Consider the following 15264-nt stretch of genomic DNA (forward strand, 5'->3'; position numbering starts at 1 on the left):
GGGATGCCAGAACAGAAAGTCACTTCTGTCTGTCTCATACTTTTCTCCACTTTGTAATTGTTATATTTTAAGAACACCTAGAAATATAATTATTATGATTTCATCACGAATTATTCATTGCAGAACAGTACATTTCATTGGGTAGCATGAGGGAAATTTCAGTTCATGTTTCTGCCTAGGCTGTTAAAGATTGATTTTTTTTTTATTGTTCTTTTTACCCTTAAAATGTTTTTCCATTCCTTGGGTTCAGTACAGATGAAATGTGTAAAAATTTCTTCATCCTTTGGTTTTCTTCTATATAAATATGGTTGAGAATATTCAAAGGAAACTTTCAAGCTTCAGACATCTACTTTAAAAGCCTCAAACATGTAATTATCCTTCTGACTGATATAAAGTTAAATACAGTACCCCCCCTCCCAAGACATACACCACCCCCTCCTCAGAAAAAACATTGGTGAGTCTGGGCTGGTCGAGTGAACAGTAGAAAACACAGTATATTTTAGTCATTGGACTAGAGTTGAGCCTTGGCAGAAAGATGGTCACTGTGTGTGTTGGCATGTTCTCCAGGCTCAGGTCTAAGCTTCATAGACGATACACACAACCATCTGTTTTGCTAAGTATGATATGTAAAGCGCACCCTTAGTTAACATGATCATTATCACACGGCTTTGGTAAAGTGCATTTATGTAGTTCATAAATAGGAATCTTTTCTTCCACATTTTCCCTTATTGAATCAATTTTTGTTCTCTTTTATTTTAAAAAAAGGCCAATATGTTAAAAATATGTAGTAAAATAATAATGTCCCAGGCTCTTGAAAACCTTTAAATTAAGGCACATTTCATCATCATCATTATTATTTTATGAAATACTGCACATCTGGGGTGACACTCACAAGGAGCAATCCTTTATCTTCCGGCAACACTGCAGAACATTTGAGGCCATGAAGTGAAGACTCGCGTACTTGGTGGCACTCAGAAAGGATGCTTGCCACTACAGCCTGTACATAGCAGCAGACTAGGAAATGTCACCTCCCCGAATGTCCTTATCTTACCAAACCCAAGATAACTGTAATGACACTCTGCACTTATGTGGCGCCTTCTGCATTCCACAGCTTTGTAACACTCCTTCCAATTTATATGGAAAACCGTGGTTCTTAGAGCTGAAGTGGGTGCTATAAGGCACATAGACTAGGTAGGAAGAATGGGGGAAAAGTGGAGCCTCTTGCTTGTTAGTGAATATAGTCTTGTTTAAAATACTATAACTTTCTTTCATCTTTATTAGTACTAATTTTTTTGATAGAAAGCCAGGCAGCAGGTGTTAAAATATAATCTGCTGAATGTAAAAAAAAAAATCTTCATATTCATTCAGATGAATACGGTCAGACATAGCCAATTATTTCTGTATTTCCAAGTGTGCACATTTTTGGTATCAGAGAAACGGCCGCTCCTTCAGGAGCATAGCACTTGTTTTAGCAGCCCCCTCACCCCACCCCCAACCCGTCCTGCTCCACCCGAGTTACTAGACCAAGGTGACAGAGAGGAAGTCTTGTTCTCAAGGGACTTTTAACCCAGGAGACTTTTCAAGTTGAGAAGGCAATGCCGCTCTGCCGCTGTAAGGACACTGTTGGCGAGGGGTGCTGACTCATCCTGTACTGGCTCCTTCAGCATGTTAGCTGGTAGCCCACAAAGCTGTTGGCTGCTAAGAACAATGCTTTTTATGGCACTCTTGCATTTACTTGTTTTATAGACACACGCATGCGAGCGCATGTGCACGCATGCACACACATACACACACATGCACACACACAGACAGGCACATGGACATACAGACCTACACATACACATGCATACATACAGGCACACAGGCATAAACATGCACACACATATGCACAGCCCATACACATACACCCAAGCACACATATTTCCCCCCTCACTTATAATGTGTGTGTATGTGTGCATGTGAGACTATGGAGTGCCATGCCATGTGTGTAGTGGTCAGAGAACAGCTTCAGATGCTGGTCCAAGTCTTCTACCTTGTTGGAGACAGCCTCTTCACAGTCTGCTGCTGGGTACCAGGCTAAATGACTCACAAGCCCACCCCTCCCCCACCTCCCAGTAAGGGTGTTGGTATTTCAGATGTCAGGCCTGCATCTTTTTGTGTCTGGCCTTTACATAGGCTCTGAGGCCTTGATGTCAGCCCCCATGCTTACCTAGATAGCGCTTTATCCACTGAGCTATCTTTCTAGCTCTGATGAAAAAAAAATGCTGTGAGTTCAGGGCCAGTTGGGTCTACAAAGTGAGTCTAGGACAGGCAAGGCTACAACAGATAAACCCTGTCTCAAAAAACCAAACACACACACACACACACACACACACACACACACACACACACACACAAATCATCCAACACCTCTTATTATGCCAGACACTATTTTGATAGTTGGGATATGTAAACATGAAATGAAGGTTATTCCTTAAATGTTAATTTAGTAAAAAAGAGGTATTAACCACTAATCTATATGGAGCAAAAGTGAGACTGACTGGATACAGTGGGGCACTGGGGATGTGAGTCCTACAGTTTAAGGAAAGCTTTTTGATTATGAACTTAACAGGGTACAAAGTTGAAGAAACTGAGAAATACCCTAAGAGTCAAGTAAGAGTGACAAAAAAAAAAAAGTCTTGGCAAGGCTTTATTCTGTTTGATTGTTTTCCTAGCTGGGAGAAAGGATATAAGGGGGCGGAGGGAGGCACTTTGAGGGTAGGGGTCACAGACAGAGACACTTCAGCCTTAAAATACAGTATCTGTTTATCAAGGTACAAGAAATACACTTTAAGGAGGAATGCATCCCAAGCATGCTCAGGGATACCTAGATTTGTTACACGGAGATTCTGACAAGCGAGAGAAGAAAAGCAGAAATGGGGGAAAGAAAAGGTGGGGTGCTTGTCAGATAGATGAGTGCATGGAGGTGCCTGCTGTGCCAGAGCAGAGGCTTTAGCTGGAGGCCTTGCCAAGCTACCACAAAATCTCTGGGCTCTAGATAAAGAAAGGGGAAGAGGCTCTGCAGACCGTCCTGTCCTGGGAGTTCCTGGATAGGAAGGGACTGTCACCAGGAAGCAGGGTCTCAGTAGTGGACTGAGCACAGAACGCTTTATGTGTGGCAGGGACGGTTCCCCGTGGGCGGCAGCATTCTCTCAGCGAGGTTGCATGTTAACCCAAGGCACACAGCTAACCTGGCATGGGATGGTCCTGCGTGTGTCCTTAGTCCCAGGGCCGAATCATCCGGCATCCTGCCTTAGTTGATAAGGTTCAGATTAACTGTTAATGTCTGCAGGGACAAATGTGGCATTCCAACAAGGCAGACAAAATAGAACAGGCTTATGCGTACAAGTGCATGGTCATTTATATGCAGATGTTTATGCATACATGTGCATTTGGAAGTCAGAGGTCAATAGTAGGTGTCGTAGGGTTTTGGTGGTGTTTGTTTGTTTGTTTGTTTTTGTCTCTCCTGTCAGTCCTAGTACTGCTGACTAAGGTAAAATGGCTGGATGATCAACCCTAATCTTCCCTTTGCTGCTTCCCCACTGCTGCGATTATAAGTATATATGCCACAACACGTCTTTTTTTTTTTTTTTAACAAGACTTCTAGTGGTCAAACTCTGGACCACATGCTTGCAAGGCAAGCATTTTATGAACCGAGCTGTCTCCTCAGCACAGGGTATATTTCTCGACTGTACTACTCATTTCCATCCTTGTGTAGGCCTTTCTTCTGTACTCAAAATTTACTCTCTTGCTAGCTTTGACCATTCCACTGGGTCCCACAGCAGAGAAGGTATGCAGCACATATGCAGAGTCATCAAAAGGTGACAATTCAGTGTCCCTCCCCCATCTGTGTCCAGTATTTCAGCCAGGACTAGGAGTTTGGCCCTAAAGTCCTTTTCCACAGAGCTAATTAGATTCTCTCTCTCTCTCTCTCTCTCTCTCTCTCTCTCTCTCTCTCTCTCTCTCTCTGTGTGTGTGTGTGTGTGTGTGTGTACATGTGTATGCCAGAGGTTGGCATTAGCACACCTTCCTCAGTTGCTCTCCACCTTGTTTTAGCTTTACATTTATGTATGCCTTTATGTACACACCACGGTGTTCGTATGGGGGTCAGAGGACAACTTGCCTCCATTGATCCTCTCTGATCATGTAGGTTCCCGGAACGGAACTCAAGTCATCAAACTTGGTAGAAAGGGAGCTATCTCTTCTGCCCTCCACCTTAGGTTTCAGGTCAGGGCCTCTAATTGAGCCTAGAGCTTGCAGAGTAGGTGGAGGTGGATGGCTGGCAAGCCCCCTACAATCACCTGCTAAAAGTGGGGTTGCCTACAAGCTGCCTTGCCCCAACTTTCCCCATGGGTGCTGAGGATCTAAACTAGGGTCCTCATGTTCCCATAGCAAGCACTTTACCCGATGAGCTGTATCCTCCCGAATACTCCTGTGTTTTTAGCTCAAGATCTGACTTGAGCCCACATCTCAGGGCTCTTGGGGCTGTAGACAGGAGATGCCTTAATATGTACGGTGCTATCCGCAGATGGGGCGTCAGCCTTTGTTCTGAAGTATAATTCCTGCAGACAGCCTAACATGGGGATTTAATAAAAACGTACATGTATCCTATGAAGAACCGAACAATAAATAAAAGCGGATTTAGCTTGCTTTCGAAATGGGTGGACCCTGAAACATCAGTGTGTTTGAAGTGGTGTCGTAACCCAAAGACAGATGCTTCCCTTCTGGTCGGCCATCGCTGGGCCACAGCACTGGGTCCTGATAAGGCATCATTTGCAATGAGCATGTGTTCTTGGTACTTAAGTGCTTCTGATGTGCCACCGTGCCTTCTGTATTTCCTGTCTTCTGTAGGTGGTAGCCCTCGGAGAGGTACCAGATGGGACTGTGGTTACTGTCATGGCTGGGAATGATGAAAACTACTCCGCCGAGCTCCGAAACGCCTCTGCTGTGATGAAAAACCAAGTAGCCAGGTTCAACGATCTGAGATTCGTGGGCCGGAGTGGACGAGGTAGGTCTCTGATTTTTAATGCTGATCACGGAGTAAGCACACTAGGCTTGCTGATGCAAGCGGGCTTGTCTATCTATATATAATAAGTCAGCGTCTCTCTCTCTCCCTCTCTCTTTTTTTTTCTTTTTACTCAAACAGAACCACCGGAGGTTTGCTTAAATAAATCCAGATGCCCTTGAGTGTTTTCCTGAGTATTTAGGCCCTTTTTCATTTGTTTTATGATATTGAAGAGTCAAACAGTGTTTTCAGAAGAACTAGCTCCTAATTTCATGGGGGGTTAGCGTGTACAGTAGGAGAAAGAATGCTCGGAGGATCGAGTTTGGAATTACGAGGAGTCACGTGACTCGGGTAGCCTGAAAGGCAATGGGGAAAGGAAAGTGATTGCTTTGGAAACATTTCCCAACAGTATCAGCTTGACTCTGAGTTGAAATGGGGACAGCTGGAGCACTGTCTTCCCTTAGCGATGTCGCCGGTGAATGAGTTCAATTATTCTGGTAATAAGAAGCTATTAAAATATTTTTAAGTTTTTTTTTTTTTTTTTTTTTTTTTTTTTTTTTTTGGTGTGTGTGGTTTTCTTTAGACATGGTCTTTAGTCATCTGAGTCCAAAGTAAGATATTAGGAACATTTAGTGGAATCACAAAACAGGAAATAATCTTTAAAAGGATTTTCACCACTCTTTCAGAAATGGAATTATTATTATTTTTTTGATGGAGCCTCTAAGGAGATCAATACTTTGTTTTTTTTATTTGCTTATTCTCCTGAGAGACTTCTACTGGCTGTTCACCTGTCAGAAGTATTATGGTCACGTGATTTATTGGACATAATATTTCCATTTTAAGTATTATACTAAGAAGAGAAAAAAAAAGTAGGACCATTTTAGAGCTGAGGTGAGGTGGAACCACGAATCTCATGTGTTCACTGCAGCCTAGGTTTGAATCCAGAAATGAGAAACACCATTCTAAACCATGTCTAATAATTACTCTCTAGTTTGGATCATATGTCAAATTATTACCATTGTAAAAACTTGATAAGGGAAATTTAAGCAAGGCTGTTTCCGATGAGTAGTTTTAGTTACTTTCTAGGAATGGGGCCAAGAAGTACTTTTTAACTTAAGTAAAAAAGGATGCATGCTAATGAGATGCTGTCACTGAAAGGTTGTTTCAACCAAAATGAGACTCAGAGCCTCTGACAGACCAAACCGAAGGGCTGGGTCTATGCAGCAGGCTGTGTAGTCCCTCATTAGTAGGGTGAGAGCACACAGCCTCTATCCACTGACAGATTAGGGTGCGTGCGCAGCCACCAACTCATTTTGTCATCTGCTGGTCTGTGGCTTTGTTTGTTTCTTGGTTACTGTTGCAGAGTCACAGTACAGTTACAGGTTTCTCCTATTTCCTCCTGGGAGGTGGGAAAAAAAAGAAAGAAAGCCAATACAGAAGGTACTTGTGTCCTCTAGCTGTAAGGAGGGCGATGTACCTGTGCACTCTAAATTGCGTCTTTCTTTTTATATCACTGTAGCCAGAGCAGTGATTTTTAGTATTTAAAGGATAGGGTGCTGCTCTTAATTTTATTTTACAGATCTAAACCTGTGTTTTTGTTTATTGCAGTTTTGTGTTATATAGATGCTAAATCACCCTTTTTTCCCCCCCTGATCAATTTGACTAGAAACTATGGTGGAGTGATAGTGTACTTTGTAAACCCTCAACATATTTATTTAAGAAACTTCAAAAGGAAACAAAGGGTGTGCACTGTTTTACTATATTGGCTTTCTGAGTTTTGGCTGGTTTCCCAAATAGCAATTTTTATATTAAAAAAAAAAAAAGACAGACTTAACTGCTTGCAGACTTTTCACGCATGGAAGATGAAGGAAGCCTCTTTTGATGAAGTGTAATTATGTCCAAACAGAGCTGACCCCCCCTCCCCTTATATTTCTTATGATCTTAACTGAAGAAAGTAGGATTTTTCCTTTGAAGCAGCCGGGACGTGGTGGAGGATCTGAAGTGATCCAGTCTGCTGCCAGAGGCGGGATGGAGAAATTGGTCCAGACTTGTCTTCCAGACTCAGGGGTGGGGGGTGAAGGGGGTGGGTGGAGAGAGAAAGAGAGAGAGAGAGAAAAAAATTGATTTATTACTAATAATAGATTTTATATTACTTTATTACTTTGAATGAGAGGAAACAGTAATATTAAACTAAGAGAGAGAGAGAGAGAGAGAGAGAGAGAGAGAGAGAGAGAGAGAGAGGAGGAGAGAGGCAGGAAACCCTCCAGCCTGACCTGCTTTTTACAAGACCATCTCCTGCTTCCTCTTCGATTCTCATACATCTGCATCTCTGTGGCTAGGTCTTCTCCGAGTGCTCTATCCACTGGGTTTTCTCTCCCAACTTTTACAAAATGTATCCTTGAGGGTGTTCAAAAGAAATGAAAAAAACAAAACAAAACAAAACAAAAAACAAGTGTCATAGATGTTATGTCTCTTGCCGGGGCGTGGTGGCGCTCCCCTTTAATCCCAGCCCTCGGGATGCAGAGGCAGGCAGGTCACTGTAAGTCGAGGCCAGCCTGGTCTACAAAGCAAGTTCAGGACAGCCAAGGCTACACAGAGAAACCCTGTCTTGAAAAGACAAAAATCAACAAAAAAAAATATGTCTCTTTTAACCTTCTCGAACATGTGGAAACACAGACTCTCTGAGATTGCTGCCCTTCGATTTACAAAGAATCCCAGTCTCCATTCACTTTTGCTTCCTAGATCACTGCAGGACCACTACGCGCAAACCTGCCTGGTAAGGCACAGCATCAGCGAGGCTAGCTTGAAGTCATGCTTTGCAACTGGCGCTTTTCTTTTTCTCCTTAATAGTTTACACAGAAGTGTTTAAAGTGACTTTGACCATTTCTCTTCCTCCTCCTCTGCCTCTTTCTCCCTCCTTTTCCTCCTCCTCCTCCTCCACCTTCTCTTCCTCCCTCCTCCTCTGCCTCCTCCACCTCCTTCTCCCTCCTCCTCCTCCACCTCTCCTCCTTGTCCTCCTTCCTCCTCTGCCTCCTCCTCCCTCCTCCTCCTCCTCCCTCCTCTCTCCTCCTCCTTTGGTGTGTTTCCTCTCTTTTGACATCAAGTGTGCTGCTTTTAATTTACAACTCTTTTAAAGCATTTACAACTCACAGAGAATGGTGTTTTGTCAATTTAGTACCCAAACCTGCTTACAGTCTACCCCCTGTGGCTCTTCCTGGCAGCCTCTAAGGCTAAATTGCAATTGTCCTTCAGGGATGGTTCCCTCTATGTATCCACAAAACGACATGGCTTTGGGTGGTATCTCAGGAGTAGCTCCTAGCTGAAACGTGGATGATATAATTAGCTTTGCTTGCTTGGATTCTGTGTGCCAGAGGTTATGCGTATGTTCGCATGCGTGTTCTGGCATGTGTAGTACATGTTGAGATGTCTTATTCAGTCTCTCTTTTTTCCAGACATGGTCTCTCAGGTAGCTCACGGTGTCAACTAAACTGGGTGCCTCTGGAGTCCCCATGGTCCAGCTGCACTTTGCTTTCCAGTGTTGGGATTACAAGCACACATCTCCATGCTCATTAACATGGGTTCTGAGGACCAGAATATGGGCTATCTTCCTACCCCACGGAAGATTTGTTTAAATGTCATTAGAGCCAAGCATGGTGGCGCTCACCTGTAATCCCAGCATTCAGGGAGGCAGAGGCAGGAGGATCTCTGCGAGTTCGAGGACAGCCTGGTCTACAAAGTGAGTCCAGGACAGCCAAAGATACACAAAGAAAGGCTGTCTCAAAAACAAGCAAACAAACAACCCCCCCCAAATCAAACAAACAAACAAACAAAAGCAACCAAAATAAAGGGAAAAAAAAAGACAAAAATCGTCATTAGTCTTGTATTAGTGGCTCATCTATGGATGGCAACTTTCCACCACACCCCTTGGATCCACTGTTAAAAATGTAATCCTGGGGGCTGGAGAGATGGCTCTGTGGCTAAGGGCACTCACTGCTTTTCAAAAGGATCTGGCTTAGCCTTGAATCCTGCACCCACATGGCTGCTCACAACTATTTGTCACTCTAGTTCCAGGGGGATCTGATGCCCTCTTCTGACCTCCAAGGACACCAGGCATACAGGTGGAAGACAGACATACCTGCAGGCAAAGCACCCAGTCACATAAAGTTATATATTAAAAGTATAATCCTGGACCCCTGCACCACTAATCTCCTTAGAAAGCAGAATTTGGAAAACGTTTTGTTTTAACCTAAGGCAATCATGTATGTGCACATGAACACTTGACTCAGGAAATGCTTTATTTTTGTAAGATGAACTAATTAGTGGGTCAGGTCTGAGTTTCTGGAAGTTTCTTGAACACTGCATACAGAGGCTAGGGCCAATCAGAAGTGCAAAGAGCCTGTTTGGACTTGGCCTTCGTTGTTTAAGCACAGTTTGAGCTTTAGGAATTGACTCTGGACAATGGAGAAGGTGGCAGTTTCTCCCCCAGTCCCACCACTTTTAAGGCAGTTTTCCCCCTTTGTCTTTGCTTTTAATTTCAAGGCTTTATTATTTATCTAGTTAGTTGTATTTTTTTTAAGATTCGTTTTATTTTGTGTGTATGAGTATTTTGCCTGCCCGTACATCTGTGTGCCACATACATGCCTGGTGCCTGAGGAGGTGGTGAGCCTCCATGTGGGTGCTGAGAATTGAACCCAGGTCCTTTGCAACAAGTGCTTTTTAAACACTGAGCCAACTCTCCAGTGCTTTGATGCTCTATGCTTGAAGGGTGAGTTTTGTATCTGGCTTTCTTTCCATATGAAATGTGTGTCTGTGACTTTGGGAGGGGCATAGATAGCTTATTACCCTAAGCAGGTTGTAAAGATTTAAGATAGAAACACCTCCAAACCCAGCCAGGATGTATTTATTCATGGGCATTATTGCTAGCGGGTCTTTTAGAGACAAAGAGGAAAAGCAAGCCATAGGCGTCCCTGGTGTGTTGATATGCGCACCAGGGATGCTGTTTTCCAGCCACGGCCTTAGGAGCCACTGTTAGAGATGTAATCCCAAGTTTGCGGCCACTCATCTCACCCAGAAGAGGGTTTTAAAATGTCTTAATTAAAATTAACTTTGAATCCAGAGACTCGGCCATTGTTTTTAGTTCCTAATCTGGGCCTCCTACTCAACTTTTTGATCTCCGTTTCTGTTGACTTTGAGTTTTCTGGGACTACTTTAGAGTTCTTCTGGCCGGTGTTAATGTTTACAAGAAATCCTCCGTTCTGTACTGAATTAAATTACTTAAACCCATGTAATATCTAGTATGTAGTAACTACAATGTGATGCATTAGTGATACTTAAACACAGACAAATTCATCCATTACATCCATCCATTTATATTTTTTATTTCCTGGGCACAGAGAGCTGAGTGGGACACACTCAGAAGTAAGTTACCTATTTTTTTTTAATAGTCTATGTCAAAATAGGAAAAAAAAACTCATTTTATTTCCCCCCTTTCCCTCATTTCTCCCCTCTCCTTTCATCTTCTCTTCCTTTCCTTTTTTCTCCCCTCCCTCTCTCCTCTCCTTCCTCTTCCTCAGTCCTTTTTCTTTCCTTTTCTTCCTTCTTTTCCGTGTGGGAGACTCGAACCCATGGCCCTATGTGTGATATTTCTCTTTCTCTGAGTTACGTTTCTAGCCTAGAATGTTTACTGTAAGGTCAGAAACATTTGCGTTTAGTTCCTGATTTTTTTCCTCATGTATTAATTTGTGTGACATTGGGTACATTACTAAACTTCTCTGGGCTAAGACTTCCTTATCTGTGAACTGGGGTGGCTAAAAATGAGACGATGTGGTTGATGCAGCTGGAGCTTACGGAGATGCTAATCAATGTCCATCTGTCTTAATGCAGCCCCTCCCCACATTCCTGCCTTGCCTTTGCCTCTTAACCCCTGTAGCTATGGAAAGGCAGAGTCTAAAGACTACACACACACACACACACACACACACACACACACACACACACACACACACAGTAACAAATGATGTGATTCTTAACCAGATTTTAGAAACTTACATGGTCTGGTTTGAAAAGAAAAGCCATTCAGTAGACTTGACAGCCAAAGACCTGTTCTTCATTAAGCCTGGCGCGTAACCTGTTCCATATTAAGCTATGAAAAGATTGCATTAAACTTCACATTGCTACATATCGTCTAAGCTTTGTGTTTTGATTTAATACTCCCAGCTTTCAGTAGAAGGGAGAGAAATCTGACCAAAAAAACAAAGCCAAACAAAAGGAGCTTTTTATCTGTTACAGGGGCAGACGCTCGAGTACCCTGGCTCGGCCTGCTGGTGTTTTCTTGAGTCACAGTTTCACGCCCACCCTTTCCTGTCTTGTAACAGTTTGCAGTTTTGACTATCAGACATGACTAACCATTGCAAATCTAACTGATTACAACTGTCAGTGGGTCTGTAGAACAGAGGCCAGCATCTTCTGGAAAAAGCAGACATTCAGATCTGTTACCACACTTTTCCCTGCCTCCACACCATTATTCATCACTTTTAGCTCATTAATGTGAAGCATCCGAGGGGGGGGGGGGGAGTTATGGCATTGCAGAACGTCTCATCAAAACTCATCAAAAAGTAAAGCTTCATGTTCACAATGAGGGGTGTCATGCATGTTTAGCAAAAAAAAAAAAAAAAAAGTTACTATAGGGCGTTCCGTCAAGATTTAGCGATGAGATGTATGCTAGGGGAGGGGTGAGCTGGGAGGAGAAAAACTGTTCTGTGATGAAATCTTGTACCACAGTCGTCTGAAGGTCTGGGCAGGAGACATGGGCTCCCGTTGAAATGATTCCCATAACAGTTTCCCTCTTTCATCCTATTGCAGTTCACTCAATGCTAAGGCCATGTGAAGTAAATAAGGTCACCAATAATGATTTACTATTGTTCTTTCAAGGGGTCATGACCTGATGCTAAAGACACCCCTCCTAACTTGTCTGCCTTCATGCTGGGCTGTGTTCCTGATGCTGGAGAAAACGGAAAGGCAGAGATGCCTCTCCACATGGCTCCGGGTCTTGTTTCCACTACCAAGGGGGAACTGGAGGCTTCTTGCATAGAACCTCAAGAAAGCTGCTGATCTTCATCAGGAGCAAGTTTAGAGGTGCTCTCCAGTGGCCATCAGAGGATTCCTGGTTTACAGGAACCACTTCTGATTGGTTGCTGCTTCAGAGACGCTTTGGTGACATTTGGACATCTATACTATTGTAGAGTCATCAATACCAGCCATTTGTAGTTACTGTGTTTGCCCTCTTTTCTCTGCAGGCAAGAGTTTCACCTTGACCATAACAGTCTTCACAAATCCTCCCCAAGTGGCCACTTACCACAGAGCTATTAAAGTGACAGTGGACGGTCCCCGGGAACCAAGAAGTAAGTACTGGCCTTTCTGTTGAAAATGGTAATAGTGTTTGTGGAGAGCCGTGAAGAATTTATTCTGAAGGAGTTAGTACCACTGTCACCACATATGGCCTTTGTAAACTTTGTCATATTTTTTTGCAATTTTTTTTAAAGGGAAGGGCAGTTAATAGAACTTTACAGCTAATAGAAAATAACATTATAGCTTAACCTTTCCCACAGAATTGCTTAAGGGTTTATAACTTTGGGGAACAAGCAGATAGCTAATTTAGTCATGATAATGTTTACCTAGGAAACTCTGCTCATGTATTCTATGCAGTGGGCAGGGCCAAAAAGCCCTACTAGGCTGAGGAAGCAAATTATAAATTTAAAATTTTAAAGCTTAGTCAAAAAGCATTTGTATGTGTTTCCCATGGCCCAAAAATGCATGCTTTTTTTTTTGTTGTTAGCTCGCCCACTCAGTTCCCTTTATAAAGAGCACAGGGCTTAATTACAAAGAATTTATTTGCAAATGATAACTTGCTTCATTGTTGCAACACTGTTGTTTGGTCATTTTCTAGTAACTGCTCTAGACAGTTCCTTTAACAAGAGATACAAAATAGCTTTAAGCCCACCTTGCTTTCTGTGTCTATTGCAAAGCTTTATCCAGTAGTCAGCTGTAGGTGAGGATCTTACTGTCTGGGCCAATATTTAGTCTCTTCCCGACTCTGGATCAGACCTGATTGACTTTCACCCCATGCTCCTGCCACACACAGTGATTTGAGTGAGCTTGGCATAGCAGCATTAACATACATTGATGGAGTATCATAGAAAGCTCTGCGTTTGCTGGCTGAACGCATTGGAGTTGTAGGCCTTGCCATTAGGAAGGTAAACTTGGCTTAGGATGGGGCAGCCATAGAAGCCTTTGATCTACGATGATACCCCATCCCAGACAGTGAGGATGAACTCTTTCTTTCTGAAGTAAGAAGCCTAAAGGGTCTTTCCTTTGCCCATGAGGCACATCTTTTAGCAAAGGGATCCTACAGTGCCCCAGGCCCCTCACCCCGCCACCATGCCTTGTGCTCCTGTCTGTGTCACAAAGGCTGACCACTTGCATGAACAAGGAAGGTTTCCTGAACAAGGAAGGTTTCTTTGAGGTTTTGTTTCTGTTCAGTTTGGGAATGTCCTACTAGTTGCTTTGGTTCGTGTGTGTGTGTGTGTGTGTGTGTGTGTGTGTGTGTGTGTGTGTTTTCAAATCTTCTGTCTCAAGGAACAGAGGTCATGTAGCACAGGTGAAGAGAGCAGACTGGGGATGTCTTTTCTGGACTGCCATAAATCATAGCTGATCGCCTTCTGAGGCAAAGCATCTTCCACCCATTTACCTGACAAGCCCCTGAGTTGCTGAAGAGGCAGCCCCATCTCCCTGATGTATAAAGTGGCACAATAGCCTTTTAATATTTATTCAGCACCATTAATATTTGCCTTTGAAAAATGCTGGTTCCTGATCATCCCAGCTGATTTCCTCAGCACACAGAAAAACCATTATTGTACGTCTGTCTGAGGGTATGTAGTATGTCTGACTGAGGATATGTGTTGTGTGTGTCAGTCTGAGGGTATGTAGTGTGTGTCTGTCTGTCTGAGGGTATGTGCTGTGTGTGTATGCGTGCACACACACATGCCTGTCTGTCTGGGGGTATGTGTTTTGTGCGTGTATGTGTGTGTCTATGTGTGTCTGTCTATGTTTGAAGGTATGTGTTGTGTGTGTGGGGGGGGTATGTAGTGTGTCTGTCTGAGGGTATGTGTTGTGGGTGTGTGTGTGTCTGTCTGTCTGTCTGAGGGTATGTAGTGTGTCTGACTGCAGGTATGTGTTGTGTGTGTCAGTCTGAAGGTATGTATTGTGTGTCTGTCTGTCTGAGGGTATGTGGTGTGTGTGGTGTGTGTGTGTGTGTGTGTGTGTGTGTGTGTGTGTGTGTGTGTCTGAGGTATGTATACTTATAGTGGAGATGGGTGCTTCTGACCTGAGGGTAAGGGGAGAAGCAGGGATGGGTTGATGACCCCTATTCTAAAAGAGATGGCAAAAGCTGAGCAGGAAGATGACTTTGGGACCACGACTTCTGATTCCAGTGTGGATGGCAGGATCACATTTCAAAGAGACTTATTTTGGGCAGGATGAACTAGCTGATAGTTCTACTGGCCTGTGAAGACAGACAAGTGCCCTGGAGGCTGTGAGGACTCAGAATCGAGGATGCATGCTGTACGTGCAACCTGAGTTCCTACTTTTGGTAGTCCAGAGGGAGGGTTGGAAGCAGACACAGATCAAGCAGTGGTAGACCCCCTGTCCTTGTAGCATTTCTTATAAAATTAATACTATCTGAAAATGTAATGGCATTTCCCCACCGCTGGATGGTCACTTGCCTGAGTGTAGGGATGTATCTGGTAGCAGTAACTGGTTAACTCTACAACATGGAAACTGCTGGGTTCTGTCCTTTTACCCTGCTCTTGGCTGTCTGTCACAAGGACTCAACTTTGCCATTTTACTGTAAAAGCAGTCTAAGCCAATACACAAACAAGTGGTCACAGCTGTATTTAAATAAAACTTTATTTACAGGGCCAGAGAGATGGCTTATCAATTTAGAGTGCTTACTGCTCTTGTAAAGGACCTTGGTTTGGTTCTCAACACTCACATTAGGTGACTCAGAACTGCCTGTAACTCCAGTTTCAGGGGACCCAAACCCTTATGGTTTTTGTAACCCTGAATGCACGTGGTCCATATGCACTTATGTAGGCACACACACATACACTATATATAATATATATATTAAAACCCCAAACTTTATAAAAACAAGTGGTGGGCCA

General features: G+C 43.4%; 1 protein-coding gene across 7 annotated transcripts in view; it reads left to right on the forward strand.

Annotated features, from left to right (window-relative positions):
- Positions 1 to 15264, forward strand: part of RUNX2 (RUNX family transcription factor 2) — a 316982-nt gene that overhangs the window by 80673 nt on the left and 221045 nt on the right. For all 7 annotated transcript variants that reach the window (XM_084754833.1, XM_084754828.1, XM_084754829.1 and 4 more), the window contains 2 exons: positions 4891 to 5047; positions 12340 to 12444. In XM_084754833.1, coding sequence (XP_084610959.1) covers positions 4891 to 5047; positions 12340 to 12444 — 262 coding nt within the window. The remainder of the gene's footprint in view (positions 1 to 4890; positions 5048 to 12339; positions 12445 to 15264) is intronic.

This window comes from Acomys minous, assembly GCF_964271855.1.
Source record: "Acomys minous genome assembly, chromosome: 13".
NCBI lineage: Eukaryota > Metazoa > Chordata > Mammalia > Rodentia > Muridae > Acomys > Acomys minous.